This window comes from Tenrec ecaudatus, chromosome 10 (assembly GCF_050624435.1).
Source record: "Tenrec ecaudatus isolate mTenEca1 chromosome 10, mTenEca1.hap1, whole genome shotgun sequence".
In the NCBI taxonomy this organism is placed as follows: Eukaryota; Metazoa; Chordata; class Mammalia; order Afrosoricida; family Tenrecidae; genus Tenrec; species Tenrec ecaudatus.
The window spans coordinates 87,224,578-87,245,143 of record NC_134539.1 but is presented as its reverse complement, the minus strand read 5'-3'; the positions used below and the strand labels follow the sequence as shown (position 1 = coordinate 87,245,143).

The 20,566-nt window shown below is 49.4% G+C and overlaps 1 protein-coding gene and 1 pseudogene across 1 annotated transcript in view; both read left to right on the top strand.

Moving 5' to 3' along the window:
- TNFRSF13B (TNF receptor superfamily member 13B) overlaps nucleotides 1-7,381 on the top strand; it is a 76,726-nt gene extending 69,345 nt beyond the window's left edge. The window contains 5 exon segments of the mRNA XM_075559573.1: nucleotides 3,029-3,050; nucleotides 3,053-3,157; nucleotides 4,643-4,894; nucleotides 6,437-6,622; nucleotides 7,134-7,381. Coding sequence (XP_075415688.1) covers nucleotides 3,029-3,050; nucleotides 3,053-3,157; nucleotides 4,643-4,894; nucleotides 6,437-6,622; nucleotides 7,134-7,381 — 813 coding nt within the window.
- Nucleotides 7,382-7,393: 12 nt separating this feature from the next.
- Nucleotides 7,394-17,337, top strand: LOC142458594 (armadillo repeat-containing X-linked protein 3-like; annotated as a pseudogene).
- The last annotated feature ends 3,229 nt before the right edge of the window (nucleotides 17,338-20,566 follow it).

The window sequence follows — 20,566 nt, the reverse complement described above, 5'->3', positions numbered from 1 at the left end:
CCTATCTTCTTATATAAATATGTTTACATATATACATGCCTTTATTTAGACCTCTATATAGACCCTTTGCCTCCAAGCTCTTTCCTCTATTTCCTTTGATTTTCCTCTTGTCCTACTATCATGTTCAGCCTTCATTTGGGTTTCAGTAATTCTTGTTGGTTACATTACCCTTGATCACGCCCTACCTGGCCTCCTACACCCTCCTCACCACCAATTTGGATCACTTGTTGTTCCCTTGTCCCTGGATTTGTTAACACCACTACCTTTCCCCCCACTTTTCCCTCTCCCATGTCCCCCCGGAAGTGTTGGTCCCGTTGTTTTTTCCTCCAGATTGCTCATCCAGCCTATCTTATTTAGATAGACCTGCGGAAATAATAACATGCACAAAAACAAGACAGCACAAAACCAAGCAATAATATACAACAAAATAACAACAAACCAATGACACAAAAACAAAACAAAATAAGAAAGAAAAGCTTGTAGTTAGTTCAAGGACTGTTTGTTAGACTTTAGGAGTGTTTTCCAGTTCAGGCTGTTGGGACACCACACCCTGGCCCTAAAGTCCACCTTCGGCATTCCCTGGGGACCTCGCTGTCCATTTTCTTGCTGTTCTGTTGCACCCCTTAATGTTTTGCCTCACCTCCATGATACTATCACTGAAGACAAATGGGTACATAAGCAAATGTGGTGAAGAGTAGAATTGCTCCACAGGCTTTCAAGGAAGGCTGTGCCCTTTCAGAAGAAGATTGGTCCCCTGTCTTCTGAAGTGCCTCTGGGTGGGCTTGACCCACCAAACTTTCAGTTAGTAGGCAAGTTCTTAACCATCTGTGCCTCTCAGAGACTCCTAGGACAGAATGGACAACAGTGTATTTCTAAGGCTATCAGTGGCTTCAGTGGCGATTCTTTCAGTCGTCTCCTCTTTGCTACCTGTGTCTGATGGCTTCTAACCTTTTCCTTCTCGTGTTTGGTTTAAAAGCGCTCTTTCTGGCTGGGGGGCGCCTCCTGTGACGGTCACTTCACAGTGAAGACAGGCGCCCTGATGACCAACGGGTGCTCTGGGGAAACAGAGTGTTCGAGTACATGCTTCACTCAGCGTCGATCAAGGGCCTAACCGTGTTGAGAGCATCTCTCTGTCAACGCCTCTAGGTTTCCCATAGGACTACTTTCCCCCAAACAGTGTCTGTTGATTTCCAGCAAGCTGGGGAGCGGAAGGGAGGCATTTCAACAAGCTGGCCTCAAACACCTCTTAAAGAGGGCGCCGGGGTGGTGGTGATGGGTGTGGTGGCAGTGGGGAGGGAAACCTGACCATTCGGAATAATGTTCCCGTGAGCCCCCTTTGTCCAGCAAAGTCCCACCTGCCTCCATAAGCTGGCCCTAAGGAGGAGATCCTTCAGGCTTTGGTGTGGGCGAAGGAGTGGCTGACAGCTGGCGGGAACAGGGATTCATGTTGTAGCCAAATCTTCTTTAGACATATTTCCAAATACCTCTCCTTGCACAGCCTCACCCCCACCACCCCACCTTCAGAGTTACTTGGTGCCTCCAGTTCCAGAGGCTTTCTGGGAGTTTGGGCTTCCTCTCCAAATCGATGTCCATCTGCCCTGCCAACCTTAGCTATCATCACTTTCCCCCTTTATTTATTATCTGCGAGGACAAATGCCCTTACTGGTCAGGGAAGAACGCGGGCTCCAAGGGGCGGAAAGCACATGCATGTCTTGCAGCTGCCGTGGTAAATAGGAAGTCACTTTTCTCGACTTCCTGTCACGGAAAGTATGAACAAACGCATTGCAAAACATTTTAAAAGAAAAATTTATCGGGGAAGCAAATGCCATCAAATCAGATAGGAAATTATTTTAAAAGGCGATGCCTTCATCTCAGGAGAGACTCACCACTAGACAAGCCCAAAGGGCTAAGAAAGCATCAACCTGGATGAATCTCACCTGGTAGAGCAGAAGCCAGCTACCAAGTCCGAGAGCATCCAGGGTAAGTCTCTGGTGACAGTCAGAGTAGCAGCTAATGCCGTGACTGTTGACTGGGACGTGGCCTGGGTGTGGGAAATGTTCTTTATCTTGATGTGGGTGCCAGGGACATAGGTTTATATATATGCACACAACCGTTCATCTAAACATTTCAGATCTCTGCACCGGATATGCTGTATTATGTGCGTTTCATGCCCACCACGTGATACAAAGGGAAAGAACTTTTCATGGCTTAAGTGCTTACTGGATAAGAGGCACTGGCTAGGTCTGCACTTGAAAATCATCGCTCATTCACTTAATAAACACCACGAGAGTCTGTGGATGCAGCATTGAACAACCACAACACCACCACAGACACCCCCCGCCTCCCCGCACGGTGCTCACGGACATCAGGGGAGACAGTCACCCAGACAGACGTGACATGAGCACAGGGGACTCTCGGGACGTGCAGGAAGAAGGGGTGTCTGAGAGGCCCCCCTGAAGAAGTGAAGCTTACACCGAGGTCTAAAGGATAAGGTAGCATTAACCAGCCAAAGAGGGAGAGGGAGAGCAAGAGCATTTTATACTAAAGACTAGCATCCGCGGCCGGTGGTGGTCGCACATGCGGCACTGGAAGGGGTGCAGTGGGCAGGGCCAGGCAGGGCATGAGCGGATGTGAGAAAGGCCTCTACCTTATTATGGTTTCGCATATAGTGCGCCCCCGGGAATGACGTCATCGCACGAGGGCCACAAGGAGTGCACACGGGGCACATATGACGTGGCCTGCCAAATTGCTATCACGGGGACATGATTTGGATAATGGCACCAGGGCCCCTCACAATGACTCTTTTCATATGGGGAAACTGAGGCTCAGAGAGGATGAGCGTTTCCCATGACGTCACCGCACAGTGTAGCTGGGGTTAGACTCTCACTTGGCCTGACTTCCCCTCTGCTCGTGGAGCCAGAGGGCTGGAATGTGAGCCCGAGAGGCTGCCCAGTCCAGCCAGGCAGGCCAAGAAGACGCGGCCGCTGCCTGCCAGTTGCCCTCAGTTTCCGGCCTCTCAGCCCCACAGGGTCCATGGACAGGCGTGGCCATGAGCCTTGCCCAGAAGAGCACTACTGGGACGCCCTGCTGATCACCTGCGTCCACTGCAAGTCCGTGTGCAGCCGTCGGAGCCAGCGCATCTGTGCAGCCTTCTGTAGTGAGTCAGAACCGGGGGCCAGGGCGGGGCTGGTCAGCCAAAAGGTGCCAGGTGGCAGCTTTTCACTCTTCCAGCTTTCTGCTCCGGTGACGCTGACCGCCTTTCATTTTCTTTCTTTCTTTTTCAGTGACAATATTTTATTTCAAATTAGATTATTTTATTGTCAATGAGATAGGGATTTACCTTTCGGATCATCTACTTGTTCTTAAACAGTTCAAACTACTGATCCAATCTGCCCCCAATAGGTACCCTTCACCTTGCTCCTTGATTTCTCCCCTTTCAGCTTCTTGGACATGCGGCCTTTCCTGCCTCGGCCTCGGCCTCTTTCGCCATCCTTCTTTCTTTGGGGCTCCTCCTGTCCAAACCTCAGGTCTCCGCCCAGCTGTTTCTTCTTCGCAGGGGTCTTCTTCAATTGCCCAATAGAAGTTCCGCTTTCCTTGGCATGCTTTTGTTTAAGATTTTCTTTTGTATTATTTGAGTATAGCAATGATCAGACATTCCCGAAACGTGGAGAGCACAGCGGGATAAACCCCGTATATCCATCACCAGCTGCAGAAATCATAAAAATGCTGCCTTTCGACTCCTTCAATTTACTTTTTATTTTTTTTTGGCTTCTGTGTTTTAAAGAAATCCATTCTAGGCCTATGCCTGTGTGGCAGAACACGAGGCCACTCATGTTTGTGTGACTTTGAAGTCTGCGCCCTTAACCACCTGCCGCCTTGTTTCTCAGATCTGTCTTTAAAGTCTTGTGCTAATCAAGTTTTTAAAAGAAACTCTTTTTTTTAAAGACAAGGGAAATGCACCCCCTGAAAGCAGAAACATTCTGAGCCTTTTCACAAAGGGAATCATTGTTTCATATCAAGACCTGAAGGAAGTAGGACTCGACTAATTTTCTTGGATTCCGCTCTTTGGCATTGATATCTATAATTTTCATGTAATAATAAGGCAGAAGGAACATGATTAATGTGAGCTTTCTCACCTCTCTTCCAGCCCCAAGAAGATGCTAGCTTTCTCTTCCCCGTTCCTTTGATTAATATGAAATAGGTTTTCCTTCATGGGTGAGAAATGCCAGTAAAGAGCTTGAGCCACAATGCAATTAATCTCGCTGTCAAATTTTAAAAGCTTTGTACATTTGGAAACTAAGACATGTTCTTTTAAGTAATCTATAGGGGAAATTTAAATAATCTATAGATCAAAGAAGAAATAAAAGTAAAGAAATGAAAAGTAAAATAATATCTTGAACTAAAATTACTTAAAATGCTACACATTAAAACATGCGGGATACAGCTAAAACAGTATTTGGAGGACAATGCATAGCCTTACAGTTATATGTTAGAAAAATATTTGAATTTCTGTGGAATTGCTTTTGGTAATTGAACTCTGATTTAAACAAACAAACACAGCACTTTGATCCCTTTTGAGGCCAGGCTCACAGCTTCTGCAAGTCTTTATCCCCGGCTGGCAGTACTCATTTCCGTCTCCCAGAGTCACTTAGGTGCCACAAGGATCCAGGCAGGTACTATGACCCTCTTCTGAATGACTGCATCAGCTGTGCCTCCACCTGCGGACAACACCCCCAGCAATGCGCCCGCTTCTGTGAGAACAAGCTCGGGGGATGGCGCCAAGGGACCACTTCTCCAGAGCTCCGGTGGCAGAGGAACGGGCAGGCTGAAGCCAAGCAGAACGACTCGGGGAGGTACCAGGGACCAGAGTCCAGAGGCTCGGAGGAAGGCTCAAGTAAGCTGCCTGAGGGTCTGAGGGTCAGAACAAGTGGAAGGGCAGGCCCTTGTTCTAAGTACGAAGGGTTGTAAGCTGTATACCCTGAGTTCAGGCACATGGCCAGAGACGCCAGGTGGGCATCGTAGGACGGGAACAAGGTAGGTAGACGTCAGAAGTCGATGGTGTGAAGAAAGCAGAAGAAAGGATGGTGGTAGGAGCCTTCTAATGGTGGTGCTGCATCAGTCCCACTCTGTCCTATGGGGTCACCATATGTCACAAACAACGGGATGGCACCAAGCTGGCTCTCTGAACAAAGGCAGCACGTCTCAGCAGGGCAGGCGACTGAGCTCATGTTGGCAGAGAATCTCATTGGCCGCAGAGGCTGCCTAAGAATGAGAAGGGGAAGCTATTCCCAAAACACTTATGGCAGAACTGGCCCTGTGCGCCTGGCAATAAGGGTGCCCTGAGTTGCACTACAAAGTGCCAACCCATCATCCCAAGCCAACCAGCTCCTGGCTCCCTTGCCCTGCTCCACCGTGGCAGGAAGGAGCGGGGAGGAGACTGTGGAATGTGGGTACATTTGAAATGCTGCCAGCACGGTCCTCACCCTATTTGTGGAGAGACAAGCCCACAACTCCTGGGAGGCCTGGTAGCTGATTTCCCTTTCCTGTGACTCGGGACCCTACTACTGAGACAGCAAGCGGCGGTACATGGGGGAAGAAGGGGGGCACTTCTCCCTAGGCACAAGATCAAGGGGGTGGTCAGAAGAGACCCGCTGGAGAGCCATCCCCCATTTCTATGAAACTGATTGGGGTGGGGGTGGAGGACACATGTAGAGATGGTCCCTGGACACATGCTATTCTAGATATGCCTCTGAGGCCCATGTGACCGCTACGCGGAGGTTGCCTGGACACACGTCCTAACTGGATAGACTGTAGTCACGGTAGTTACTACTGCATAGCAAACCCTTCTAAGCACATGCCAGCTTCCTGACCTGGCTGAGGGTTGGCTGGGGCCAGGCTAGGGTCACATGTCTTGTCCTCATCTCAGGGCTGCGGGCTGGCCAGGTGGGTCCTTCTCACGACCGTGGTGGAGGTGCAGGCAGGAAGCCCCACCACTTGGGTTGGAGCCATGCTCTCTCTTGTAAAGCAACCGGCAGGTCAGTTCCCAGCGAAGGCTGAGGAAACTGCTGTGTCAGTACCTCTCGGTACAGAACCAGCTGGCGTTTGAAATCGCCGCATGTGCATGCTTCTGTGAGTCACGCGTGGGCCAGGGCTTGGTTCAGAGACAAAGCTTTTGTGGGTTGCATGTGGAACCCCGCGGGTTGTGTAGGTCCTCCTATGTGGATGTTGTGAAGGTCGTATGGGGATTGCATGCAGATTTGTGGGTGCTCCGTGTGGATTTTGGGTGCATTGCATATGCATCACAGGCAGGGTGTGGACGGCAGGAATCTAATAAGGAGAAAAGAAAGACCATAGGTTGGGGGGCTGCTGGCCTAAGAGTCGATGGGCCCCGGGGAAAGCAACCCCTCCTGACCTCTGGATGACCCCTGTCTTGTAGTGTCCCAAGGACTGAGGCTAAGTGGGGCCCAGCTGGCCCTAGTCTACACCACGCTGGGGCTCTGCTTCTGCGCTGTCATCTGCTGCTTCCTTGTGGCTGCGGCCTGCTTCTTCAAGAAGAGAGGGGGCCGGCGCTCCTGCCCGCTGCCCACCCAGGCAGGCCGCACTCTGGCGGAATCTTCACAAGGTGAGCACTGCAGTCGCACACACCGCCGGGAGCAACCTCATTGCCCAGTTCCTAGTGGGGGCATTTTGCCAAATCGAGCGCACCCCTGCAGGATTTCCTCCCTCCAGGCGAGGGCAGGCAGGTAGGGATGTGGCGCCTGAGGAAGAGGGTGCAGGCACCCGTCATGGGGAACTGGCTGGGTCATCACGGAGTCCGTTTTGTCGGGGGATGGATACAGGAGGGAATGTCAGTGGGAGGAGGTGAGGGCTGGGCTTCGGTGGGCCTCACTGAGCTGGGGGTTTACTCTGTCGCCAGCAGACCTGGGTGCCCACCGTCCAGGTGTAAGGGGTTGGGCGGGGGGGGGGGGGGGAGGGGTCAGGCGGGACTTGGGCAGGGAGGCAGTTTGCATGAAGGATTTCCACATCCTCAGCATCTGTGCCCGTACCAGAGGGTGGCCCTGCTGATGTCTTCCTGGGTTCCGGGACAAGGAGGAAGGTGGGGCGCGGTCAATCCCTCTCCACCTCTTTCTCAGATCACGTGATGGAGGCCGGAAGTGCTGGCGGCAGGACTCCCGAACCCGTGGAAACCTGCAGCTTTTGCTTCCCGGAGCAGAGCGCACCCACCGAGGAAAGCGCAGGGCCCCACAGGGGACAGGGCCCGCCGGCACCGAGGTGGTGGCCCCTGCCGGGAACCGCGTCGCTGCTGCCCTCCTCCAGCAGCCAGGGCACTGGCCTGGCGATCATCTGCGCTCCTTCCCAGGAGAGGGGCCCCGCCACGTAGCGGTGGGCAGCCATGGACCCAGACGGAGGAAGCCAGGTGGAGATCTCCCCTCGCCCTGGCTCTCGTTCTCCATGTAAGCTGAAGCTCAGTGACCGGAAAACACCCACAATAAAGCCATCTTTGCCTGTTGCGTACGCGCTGAGCCCAATGCGATCGACGTCCATCCCCTGGCGGCTGTGACACGGTTCTTGGCGGCGTCAAGGCACTGTTCCTTGAAGGTCATTGGGTGTAGCTGAACTCATGGCAGAGTTTATTAACTTGGGTTGGATGTTAAGTCATTGGGTGTGAGTGACAGTAGATCTCTCCAGCTCTCTTGCCTTGAAGAAGGTAAGACTAAAAGAGGTGACCCCCAAGACTGGAGATTGGGCTGTCGACATTTCTTTTTTTTTAAAACAGATTCTTTGAGACTGAGAAGGAATGAAGTGTGTGTATGTGTGTGTGTGTGTGCGCGCGCGCACGTGCGTGGTTCCGGTGGACAGGAAAGCAGGTAGCTCAAGTTCAATGGGTCAAGTTACCCTCAAAGAATGAATGATATTTTCCTGGGAACACAGCAAGAACGGGTTTTCATTTACATTCCACCTGTTGCCATATCTAACTACCCATTTGCTGGAATATTTATTTTTTTTTAATTAGCCAATTTTTTGGATATACCTATTTAACCTGATAACATGCTACTTACATGTTCTGAATTCTGAGCACTGTACTAAGCATCAGCAAATGAACATTCACACATTTTAGATATTTTTATTAGCATTAAACCTGGATCTTCAGTAGTAACTTAAACCTCTATGTAACAGTTCTTTGCAGCATTTTCACATTTTGATAAATATGTGGTTATTTAAGCTAAAATAATTCATCCTGAGTCACCCAAAACTATCTTGCATACCTTCAAATACTAGAGATTTACATAACACACACTGGGAAGTCTAGATCCAGGGCCTGTTGCTCCATCTCATATTTTAACTTTCACCAATCGCAGGCTAGCAGGCCCTCCTTCAGGGAGCCTCTACCCCATTATGGTCCACAGGCAAGGAGGCATCTAGACAATATCTTCCCAAGACAAGTGCCGATACATTATAAAGTCCGTCCAACATAGCAAATGGCATGTCTGACAGGCTGTTTTCTTATCATCATACTTTCTTACAGCAGAGGTGACACACAGCCCTGTGGCTGGGTAGACGCGGTATGATGATGCCCATGTTTGGATCTATAACTTTCATATTCTGCTCATTTGAATGTGAAAGTTCTTGGGGGATTAAAGGGGAAGTTTGGGGTGCTGAGAAGACCAGGTACTGTGTCCCCTACTCCAACTTCACTCAGACAAAATAATCTTGGGGCTTCTTTTGTGAGAAGGGTTGCTTTTAAATAGATTTTTGTGTAAGTTTTTTTTTTTTTAAGATTCTGTGCTAGACGGTCTAAAAATAACTGCTTTAAATCCTGGCAGTTTTATACATTCTTTTAGTTCTGATTCCTCCAAAATATATCCCAATTCCAACCACTCATCATAGTCTCCTTATCTAGGATCCTACCATCTCTCCTGGGCAAGAAAACCCGCCTCCACTGGCCTCCCTGTGGCCACGTGGAGCTCCTACTCCGGGGTTGGCCCACCCTTCTGGAAAGTCCAATGGTAAATACTGAGGCATTGTAGGTTGTGCAGTGTCTGTAGGACCTACTCAATACTCGACTCTGTTGAGTGGGAAAGCACCCAAAAGGCATGACTGTGCGCCAATAAAGCTCTTCAGAAAGAGGTGGTGGTCCAGAGTTGACCCGTGAGTCAGTGTATGTGGCAAGACTGGGCTTTATCTGTATGACCCTTAAAAAAAAGGTAACGGTCTCCCAGGCTTTAAAATACCTATCTTTAATTAATCAGTCATCCTTCATATAATAACGTACCTTTTCAGCAGTATCTTTACAACAGTGCACTCCTGATCCTTCTCTCCTGGTTGTGTGTGTGTGTGTGTGTGTGTGTGTGTGTTCATACATTTAATTCTTCCATGTTCTGTACACTCACATTACCTTGCTGTTTTAAAATCTAGAAAGTTAAAATCTTCTAGAATGCATTCCCCTAGCTTTTTCCATGTGACTCTTCCTTAGAGTTGCCATTTCTTCTGAAATTTCTATGCACGTGGTTCATCTTTTCTGTTAAAAGCTTCAATGTTTCAATCATATTGTTTCCTTTATAATAAAATAGCTCCAGGATTGGGATCATTTGAGACTGGTTCTGTTGACGGATTTGTCTCTTGACAGTGGGTGGATGTTACTTACTCTTTTCGGTGTCTTGTCATTTTTAACTAGATTGCAGACATGAGCAGGAGAGACTGAGGTACAATTATTTATACCTGCAAATGGACATGTTTCTTGACTGTGTCACTGGCATGCCAGGCTGTGTTGAGCTGGATTTTCATTTTGTTGTTGTTATGGTTACCTTCCATATTGGCTCTCTAAAACAGAGTAGAACAGCCCCTGTGGGTTTCCAAGACTGTAACTCTTCATGGGAGTCAAAATGTCCCTCAGACTGGTTGGTTGTTTCGAACTGCTGGCCTCACAGTTAGCTGCTCAACTCATATCAGTTACAGTTAGCAGCTCACCTCATAACCACTGTCTTTCAACATTGCGACTGGGACCCTGTTCGGAAGTTGAGGGCTGACTTGCCCGTGTTCTTTACAATGTCTCTCCGTCACTCCCAGCTTTACTCCTTCCCTAGGCACCTCGTCTCCAAGAGTTTTTCCTCCATAGTCTCTCCTCTCTCCTAGTAGCTTTTACTTAGTACTTAGTGCTCATTCTTGTTCCCATCTCAATCCCAGGCAGGCCCCAGGTTTTTCATTAGGTGTCATTGAGTCACGGCAAGCTGATGTACAACACTGCCTGCGGGCGGGAGACTGTTCAGGGCACATCTCGCGAGAGTTCTCCTGTCCTGGAGGTGGGTCAGGATCACTGGAAAAGCCACAGGTCCCTAAACTTTTTAAAAATCATTTTATTGAGGGCTCATACAAGTCTTATCATAATCCATACGTACACCAATTGTACAAAGCACATTCATACAATCATTACCCTCATTCTCAAAAACATTTGCTCTCCACCTAAGCCACTGGCAGCTCATTTTCCCCTTCTTTCCCCCCTCCCCCTCCCTCATGAACCCTTGAAATGTATAAATTATTATTTTGTCGTATCTTACACTGTCCGACATCTCCCTTCATCCACTTTTCTGTTGTCCGTCCCCCAGGGAGGTTATATGTAGATCCTTGTAATCGGTTCCCCTTTTCTACTCCATCCTCCGGGTACTGCCCCTCTCACCACTGGTCCTGAAGGGATCATCCATCCTGGATTCCCTGTGTTTCCAGTTCCTATCTGTCCCTAATCTTCTGGATGAAGACACACAACCTATGGATTACAACTCAATGAAAAGACAAAAAAAATCCTCTCAGCTGGACCAGTGGACAACATCATGACAGAGAAAAGATGGACGTTGTCAAGGACTTCATGTGACTTGCATCCACCATCAGTGCTGGTGAACCATCAGGCAAGAACTCCAGCGGCATACGGCACTTGGCAAGCTGTAGCACAAGGCCCTTTAAAGTGTCACCGAGCCAAGTCCCTGCTCTCAGGCCTTCCACCCATCAATGAGCCTTTCCCTGTACTCTGGGCCCCGCCTGGTTTGCTGTCTTGATGTTTGTTGCTAGGCACCATCAAGTCGCTTCCAACTCTTGTATAAGAGTGACACACACAGCCCGTCGCACATCCTCACAATTGTTCTCATGTTTGGGCCCATTGTTGCGGCCACTGTGTCCGTCATCTTGTCGAGGGACTTCCTCTCTTTTGCTGGCCCTCTGCTTTACAAGCATGCTGTCCTTCTCCAGGGACTGGTCTTTACCAACGACAAGTCCAGAATACAGGAGACAACGTCTCACCATCCTTGCTTGTAAGGAGCATTCTTGGCGCTACTTCTTCCGAGACAGATTTATTAGTGTCGCCCCATGTGGTGGTGACTGTCATGGCCAGAATGAAAAAATCTCAACAAGCAGCTCTGGACCTGTCTTCTAGCGTCGAGATCCTCCCTGCAAAATCAACGTAAGTCCATCCTGCACTACGAAACTGTTCGTGCTGTTTGAAGTTTCCTTGGAATGAAATCAGACTCCCGGATCTGCACCAAGGTACGCACTGGGGTGAAGGTCTCATGTCCGCAGCTCACAAGATGACTTGCAGATCGATGTCGGCGCTCACGATTGAGCCCTGGTTTCCTCCACTGTAGGAGAGCTGCGTGGGGCGGGCTCAAAGCTAAGCCCTTTCAGATGACAGAGCAGCTTCGCCCGAAGTCAAACACCCTCACTGGAGGTCACGCCCTTTTGGGGGCCATCTACATCCAAGGATACAGCTCTGTGGGAGTAGAAATGGCTGGTCCTTTCTCTGGGGGTGGCCCGCGGGCTGCATTTCATTCTGACTCCTCCCTGGGCTTGATCTGCTGCCTTCACCAGGCGCTGAGAGGGCCAGCCCGAAGGCATGCTCACCCCTGCAACCCAGGAGCTACTCCCAGTGATCACGTATGCGAATGCCACAGGAGAATCCCGTGGTGAACCGCAACATGGCTAGGATGATGTGTTCTCCGACGCAACCCAGTCTAAAGAAGGTCTTCACTTACTTTCTAGAGTTCTTCATTAGAATTTTAAAAAAATCATTTTATTGGGGACTCATACAACTCTCATTACAATCATACATCAATTGTGTAAAGTACATTTGTTGCCCTCATCATTCTGAAAACATTTGCTCTCCAGGTAAGCTCCTGGCATCAGCTCATTTTTTCCCCTCCCTCCCCGCTCCCCCATCCCTTGTGAACCCTTGATAATTTATAAATTATGTTGTCATTATCTTACACTGTCCAATGTCTCCCTTCACCCACTTTTCTGTTGTCCGTCCCCCAGGGAGGTTATATGTAGATCCCTGTAGAATTCTTCCATCGATGCTCTAGTTTTCTGTAACTCCCACCCATTAGTTCTCATTAGTTTAGTGCTTGTGGGAAAAACAGAATGGAAAGGTACGAATGTTTCTGTCTTGTTTGAAACTCCCTTGTCGAACTGTTTTAGCCTTCCTCCACTTCGTGTCCAGGTGAACAGCTCGCTTTGTCCTCCTTCCTGCTGCTTTCTCCTCTGCTCTCCTGTTTTCTCTGTTGTCACACTGCCCCTGCTCCCTGGGCTGTTTCTTGAGGGTCTCTAACCACCCCCTGCTTCCCACTGTCATTTCCTGTACAGGGCTTTGAGCAGCCCAGCTTGTCTAAGTCAACTGTGAAACCAGATGGCTGGAACACGGCAGGCCCCCTCTGCCTCCTTTTCCCCGAAGCCTAGTCAGTCCCCTTTTTGCTTGTGTGGGCTATTTTGGGGGTGATGGGGGCCACGCCAAGTAAGATAATCATTTATTCAGTAAATACTGTGGGCAAGCACTAAGTGCGATCAATGTAATACTATGTCAGCCCTCCCCGTTGATTCTAATTATTTTACAAATGCATCCGTGATCACAGGCTTTTTAATCACCACATCGCTCGCTTTGCTCACATGTCCATCAGTGTCACCTGCAGAGGCTTCCACCACCCTCCATCTAGGACATTGGCGAATGGAGCCTCTGGGGAATGGCCAGTGCTGGCGGAGCAAACGGAAGCTAGGGACCCACATGGGTGCTTTCTTGGAAATGATAATTTCTTCGACACATTGGAGAATATTATAGGCCTCAGGGTAGTGCGAAGGATTACGGGGCTCAACTACCAGCCAAAAGATTGGAAACTTGAACCTACCCAGGTTTCTTGGAAGATCAGCTTGGGCAACTTCATGGGCTAACTCTACTGTGCACCCTGGGAAGCGCCCCCACACATCTGAGTCACAGCACTTTTTACAGAGCCAAGTGCGTTCCTTCAAGTGTTTGTAGTGAGTCTCGGAGCTACATGCAAGTCAAGATACAGAACATTACCTCCCCCTCCCAAATGAATTGCCTGACCTCTTTAATCTTAACCAAACCCCTGCCATGGAGTCAATGCTGACTCATAGCAGCCCTGTAGGACAGAGTAGATTGCTCCTTTGAGTTTCTGAGACGAACCCCCATGGAAGTAGAAAGCCCGTCTTTCTGCCGTGGAGCTGGTGGTTTTGAACTGCTGACCTTATGGTTAGCAGCCCACACTGCACATCCTCATTTTGGTCTGGTTTCTTTCACTCCACTCTTCAGAGGCTCATCCATGTTGTTCCATGTGTTTTTGCTGCCGAGTAATGAACATTGTACAGGGCAGGGCTACTTTGCCACTTATGGGGCTATCCTGGAATGGACTAGATGGTGATGGGTTCTACTTCCGTGTTCCTTTATACAGACATGCCAGGACTGACCGACCCTTTCTCCTGTGACAGGGGTTTGTATGAACATTCTCACAGGGCTCTTGGGAAACAGGCTTTCGTATGGACAGATGGCAGCTGGAAGCCTGATTTGGGTCATGCCAGTGGAGAGGCAAGACTTCAGTTAACTCACCCGTGGAGACTGGTGCAGGTCCCTTTAAGGTCCTCCATGGTTACACATGTGACCACAGAAGCTCTTCCTCAAGGAGACCTGTGGCCATTAACCAGTGGCTTTGTGCTCCTGAACACCAAATCCACTGCCATCGAGTTGATTCCAAATCGTAGCAACTCTATAGGGCAGCGAAGACCTCCCTCTGTGGGCCTCAGCGTCACTAACTCTGTACAGGAGCACAAAATCTCCTGGTGGTCCCTGGAGTAGCTGGTGGTTTCAAACTGCCGACCCCGATACACCACCAATTTTGTAGCAACAGTTTTTGACATATCTGCATAGTATATTTTAACTCAATTTTTAAAAATTCCTCTCTGGATCAATTGTAACTTTGTGCCCTTAAATATCAGTCCTTAGTAGAGGGAGCCCCTCCCCCCACCTACACACTTATTTTTGGAGAATGTGGTGGGCATCTGGCCAATTTGGACTTCTCATGCCACTGAACCAACAGGCAACACATATATTTATTCTTTCCTTGGGAATTTATCTTTGTAGCAAAAAGAACTGGTGGTGCCAGGGTTAATGGAAATGGCTTTTAAGTGCCATTGAGTGGGCTACAACCCATACTGACCCTACGCACAACGGACTGAAACATTGCCCAGTCCTGCGCCATCCTTCACAATCGTTCCTAAGCCTGAACCCATTGTTGCAGCCACGGTGTGAATCCATTTCCTAAGAGCTTTCCTGTGCTTCACTGTCCCTCCACTAGACCCAGCAGGATGTCTTTCTCCAGCGACTGGCATCTCCTGACGTGTCCAGTCTGTAAGATGCAGTCTTGCCATCATCTCTGCTCCAAGGAGCAGCACTCTGGCTCTCTTTCTTCCAAGACAGATGGGTTTGGCCTTTTATAGTGCACAGTACTTTCAATATTCCTCTCCAATTCAAATGCACCGATTCGTCTGCAGTCTTCCTTATTCCATGTCCACCTTCCCCATGCCACTGAGGCAATGGAGAATACCATGGCTTGGGTCCGGCACACCTTAGCCCTCAAAGTAGCATCGTGCTTTTCAGTGCTCTAAAACAGGTCTTGTGCACATTTACCTAGTGAAACGCATCTTCTGATCTCTGTCTGCTACTTGGTCTAGGTGTGAGGGTTTGGGTCTTCTTCCCGTTGAGTTGTAATCCATCCTGAAGGTTACAATCCTTTATCTTCCGGCAAGTTCTCTTTCAACAAGTGAGGGTGTGTCACCTGCCTGTGGCAGGTTAGTAAGACTTCCTCCAATCTGGCTGCCACATTCTTCTCCACAGAAACCAGCTTCTCTGATGATTTGAGTGAACAAGAGTCCTTCCTGTCCTGGTGGTTGTTCCCGTCTGAGGATCAGCTCCCATTACCCTGAGGGCATTAGGGCCAGCTGAAAACCAAGGGAAGGAGGTGAAGGAAATTGGCCCAGATTCCTGCAGTTTTCCTGGAGGTTGAGGAATACCACCAGGCAGAAGAGGCAAGAAATTAAGCCTGCTCTGTGGAGGTCGATTTGGGGGTTCACTGTAGCAAGTGGCACCACCTGAAGGGAGAGATCGCCCCTGCATCAGTCCAGGGCAGCAGTGGTTGGGCGGGGTGCACTTGCAGGGCTGGGAAGAAGGCCCAAACACATGTGGAGGTCCACCTCCTCAATCAGCAGTTACTGCCCCAAGTGACTTCAGACCACCACCCACGACAGGCCAAAGCCACCCCTCTCCCATCCTGACGACTGCTTCCTGGTCCCTGCTCCTGTAAGGGGCAACTGCAGGGGTTATGCTAGGAGCGTACCCTGGGTGACTAGGACTGGTGACTGGGGCCACCACCTGCTATTGCACCAGGGGAAGACGACAGAGCCAGGAGAAAATGACCAAGGTGGGCCTGTGGGTGCGGATGATTACGGAGACTGTTCTGGGGAACACAAGACTGGTCCGATGACAACAATGAGGACAAGGGTACCGCATGGTGTCCACCACGGGCTCTGATAGGGGCTGAGGCTGGGAGCAGAGCTAAGGCCAGAGCCACTCGGGCATGTGGGGCTGTCCGGAAATGGGCGTGGCCCAACTCAAACTATACGATCTTGGCCCCTCAAGAGCTGCAAGAAGTTCTTTGCTTTGTTGAAGTGTCTGAAAAGCCTTACATTCTTGAAGCAGCTGTAATCGCTCTGGGTAAAGAACGCTGCTTAAGCGTTGAACAGAGTATTCAGCATCTGGGTGGTCTCCCAATGGTTGCAGATTCTTGATGCCCGGGAAGCCCGTTACCGTAAAAGTGTGAATTGTTCTGAACCACCGGAGTGTGACTGCCCCCAATCAGCACAGGCTTCAGACAGACAGAAACCAAGCGTGTGATGATAGCCACATCTCCCTTGAACTCACCTGTGCAGCTGGCTGGACTAAGACTGCTTACATATGTGTTACTCGTGAGCATCAGCACATGCTTGCCAATTCCATCCCAGACCATTCTGTGTATTTTCAGCAGGACATGGAGAAATCGAGCTCCATCTTGAAATCCCTGTTTTGAACTTGGCTGAAAATTCAGCCGTAACTAGAGAACTGCTCAGGGCCCAACTACCATCTTCAATGGATTCCGTCTCTTGAGAAGAGTTTATTTTTGAAACTTTTGGTCATTTCTGAGAACGTAAATGATCATTTTAACTGGGAAGAAAATGAACCTACTGAGAACCACTTGAGCAAAGGTTCATTCCCCAACCCCCTATGATAGTTAAGGTTTAGTTTATTGTGCCAACCTGGCCGGTTGGACCAGTGTGTGACTTCCTTAGCTAGTCCTCTGCCTCAGCTGGCAAGGCTCACTTCCTGCAAGACACCCCTGAGAAGCTACATGGACCTACCCCGATGCAGCCCTGGGTGCTGGAGCGGTCGTGTGGAGACCCCTGCCAGCGCCGAGTGCTTACACATTCACTGACTCGGCTTTCCTCCTGCAATCGGCGTCATTTGTGTGTTTTGAGAATGAGAACTTCACAGATGGGTGTCAGACATATGAGCTCATGTCAGATTTATGGGCTTGGACAGCACTGGGCTGGGATGCTTTCTTAATGTACACTTACCCTTTATATAAAACTCTCATAAAATGTGTCCATGAATTTTGTTTCTCTAGTCTACTCAGACTAATTCATCACCACCCCACCCCACCCCACCCCTTTTTTTGAAACAGAATTTCAGGTACGTGCTGATAAGTTTCTGGGAGTAGAAAGTCATGATTTTTTGGTGAAAGTAAAAGCTGGAAAATTTATGGCCAAACTCGTTGAGCACATGTTCCCAGAGTCAGGAATAATGTCTTGGTTTTGCAATCTGCTAACAATAAATATGGTAAACTATTCTTTTCTCTACTTTGTGTACAGCTAGAAAGAAACCCTTTCAGGGTTCCAATTTTGAATAAGGATTATCATGTGGTGTCATCGTTGCCGATGTTTTCCAAATTGGTCTTTAGGTTTAAACTCGACAAATGAGTATTATACTTGCTTTGAAAACAGGTTTGCTTTTATCTTGTGGCCTAGATGGGAATATTTTAGCTACTTTCTCTGGGTTGACAGTGGGCCCATGCACTGTGAGCTCCTTGTCGTCATTTGCATGGACTTCCTCTGTCTCATCAACCAAATTCCGTGTGGATTCTGGAAAGGGCGTGTGTTGACGAAAGAATGAAAGAAATCAGCGTTGTCTTTTGGTTTATAATCTGCTTGGAGAGGGACGCTATCAAAAACAAATAGGTAACAGACTAGCTGCAACGTATGCCCAGGGTCAAATGTGCTCTCTCAGAACACAGACGAGATTTCTGTAGGTGACCTTAGCAGTCAGCTAAAGCTTCGTGGAGGGGCGCAGCCATTTAAAATGGGTTCTGGGCAGGGCAGATAGAGAATTCAATGATGGGGGACGGGACCAGGGATGGAGAAGAAACCAACCTGTTTAGCGTGGAGGGTGGCAATGGGCTAGGAAGTAGAAAGCGGTTTGATTATCTCACTGAATCCTGGAAGCCACTCAACAGTTTCGACTAGAAAGCCTCTTTGGGACCCACATCCGAGTCGAGATGGACTGGCACAGGGGCTTCACCAGTGGGCTCTGGCACAGCAACCACTGTGAGGGCGGTGCGTGTCTAGTTCCGCTGCGCACAGGGTCGCCATGGGCTGGAGCAGACTCAATGGTATCCAACACCACACTAAGAATCCTGCTCTTCCATGGGAATGACTGTTTGGAACCTTGGCAATCCATAAACTTCAACTCTGCAAACGTTTGACTTCAAGGACTCAACCCTATGGAAACAATAGGAAAATTGGCCAGCTATGTGCACAAGGCCATTCACCCAGAACTAATACGAAAAATGGGATGCCAGCTTGGTTGAATACATGATGGCATTTCACAGTGGAATGACGGGAAATCTGTATTGCCAGAGACGATATTCACCATACTGGTATGTGAGAAAAGTTTGGAGCAAAAGCCACAGGATGAAGATCCATACGTTTGATCATCAGCTGCAAACCCTGAAGTGGGTTCTCTCCACTTCCTCCTCCTTTCCTAGCCTGCTTCCTGCCCTGAGCAGAGGCGACAGCTCCGACGGCCTCTGCTCAATTGTTTTAGGGAACGTGCACTACCTTCCCAGTGTCACTGCTCAATTTATAGGACTATTTTTTGGCTGAAAGCTGAGCCACGGGAGAGTTCAGTTAAAGGATACATCTCTGGACCGTTGATGATTCTGAAAAGTCCCATGTTTCAACCCCTCTGCAGGCACATCTCTGGTGGTCCCTTTCAGAGCAGTCAGCAATGGGAACTAGGTTAACAGCTAGTCCTGGTCTCAGGATCATGGAGGCTGGAGTTCATCTAGCCTGCTGGTTCTCAATGTTCCTAATGCTGTGACCCTTTAATACAGTTCCTCACGTTGTGAACCCCCAACCATAAAATTATTTTCGTTACTTCATAACTGTAACTTTGCGACTGTTATGAATCGGAGGACCCCTGTAAAAGGGTTGTTTGACCCCCAAAGGGGTCAAGACTCAACAGGTTGAGAATCACTGGTCTAGTCCATTAGTGAGTTTTAGGGAATTTTTGAAAGAGAGAATTGTTGGGAATGAAGCAGACTGGAGTATGAACTGAGTGGGAAAATACTGAAACAAATGACAGGGCGTCAGGCTTACTCCCAGAAAGGGCGAGGCGTGAAGACGGGCTCTGTCGTGAGAAGGGAGGCACGCCACGTGTTCCCGTGTTCTGGTCCGCGAAACAAGCACCTCTACTTCCTTCCAATGCCAGGTGGATGTTTTGGCTGACCTTTGTTTTGCTGGGGAATTCTGCCATGTGTGTCACTGAGTGAAACATAACCAAAAAGGCATGAGTAAGTACGGTGACAGGATGCAACCCTGGCCCACACACCTACCTATCCTGGTTTTAGTCCCTGCGGCAATCCTCTTGGTCCATGCACACGGCCTGCATCAGCCATGCTCTGGAATGCCCATTCTTCTCAAGGTTATCCGGTTGACTACGGTCCACATCGTCCAGTGTCTTGGCATAGTCAATGAAACACAAGTAGACATGTTCCTGGCTGGTATCCTCTGCTGAACCACCATTCAGCTGACATCAGCAATGAGCTACACCCCGTGCCCATGTCCTCTTCTGAATCTGGCTCAAACTTCCGGTCACCTGTCAGTTTGCCATACTTCAAATGCCAGCAGGGTCATCCAAAGTGAATAGTTTTCACCAGAGCATCAAGACTTAAGAACAAACAATGAAGAATTCAGTCCCCCACTTCAAAGAAGAGTCCATGAAATCCTAGTGGAAATGGCAGAGTTGCCAAATCATGTGTGCGTGCACACGCACACACCCCCACCCCCAGTCAGACTCTTCAGGAATGAAGATTGGGTCCCTCCCTTTAGTAAAAGACTCTAACCTTGCCAGGTGCAAGGCCTCCCAGCCAGCCCAGCACCCTGAGAATACTACCCTCCTGGCGGGGGGGTGGGAGGGGGGGGGGAGGGAGTCCAAAGAGGAGGACCCATGGAGGGCTGAGCCTGAGCAGCTAGTCACTGCTGTCACATGTCTGGTCCCCCACAGCCCTGCCCTGCCCTCCCGGCCGGTGGCTGGTCAGTGAGAAGAGAAACCGCTTATATGCAGGATAATATGCAGCTTTATTTATGATACAGGCAACACTACAGCCACCGGGGAGAGGAGCGTCACAAAGCCTCAGACAGGCGAGAGGCCGCTGTCAACACCTCAGTTACAGAACATCCAGTCACAGCACCACCACTGGAATCAGTTAGGGTCAACAGAACAGTCACTTGGGAGCTGATAGATGATCAGCAACTATACAACCTTAGCGGAGACCAAGGCAGCACTCAGGTGCAAAGACCATGCCCTGCCCACCCACTTAACCCTTGAACTGCCCAACTCTGCATCTGCCCACTGGGCAAGCCAACAGTTGATGCTTCGAACACCCTCTGAGACATCTGCCGGGACCCCAGCACAGCGCTGATGGTGGCAACTTGGGGGTACATGCTGTTGCCATATACTGGCAAGGAGGGGTGAGACACGAGATACGGAGTGATAATACGAACACGGCAGAGGAAGACAGTTTTCCTGAACTAAGTAAGGCTACAAGGGAAGATATCCTAAAGCCCGTTTTGGAAAAACCAAACCAACCCAGTACCTCAAATGCAGCAGTGCACGCGGACAGCACGGGCAGAGGTACAGCCGGCAAAC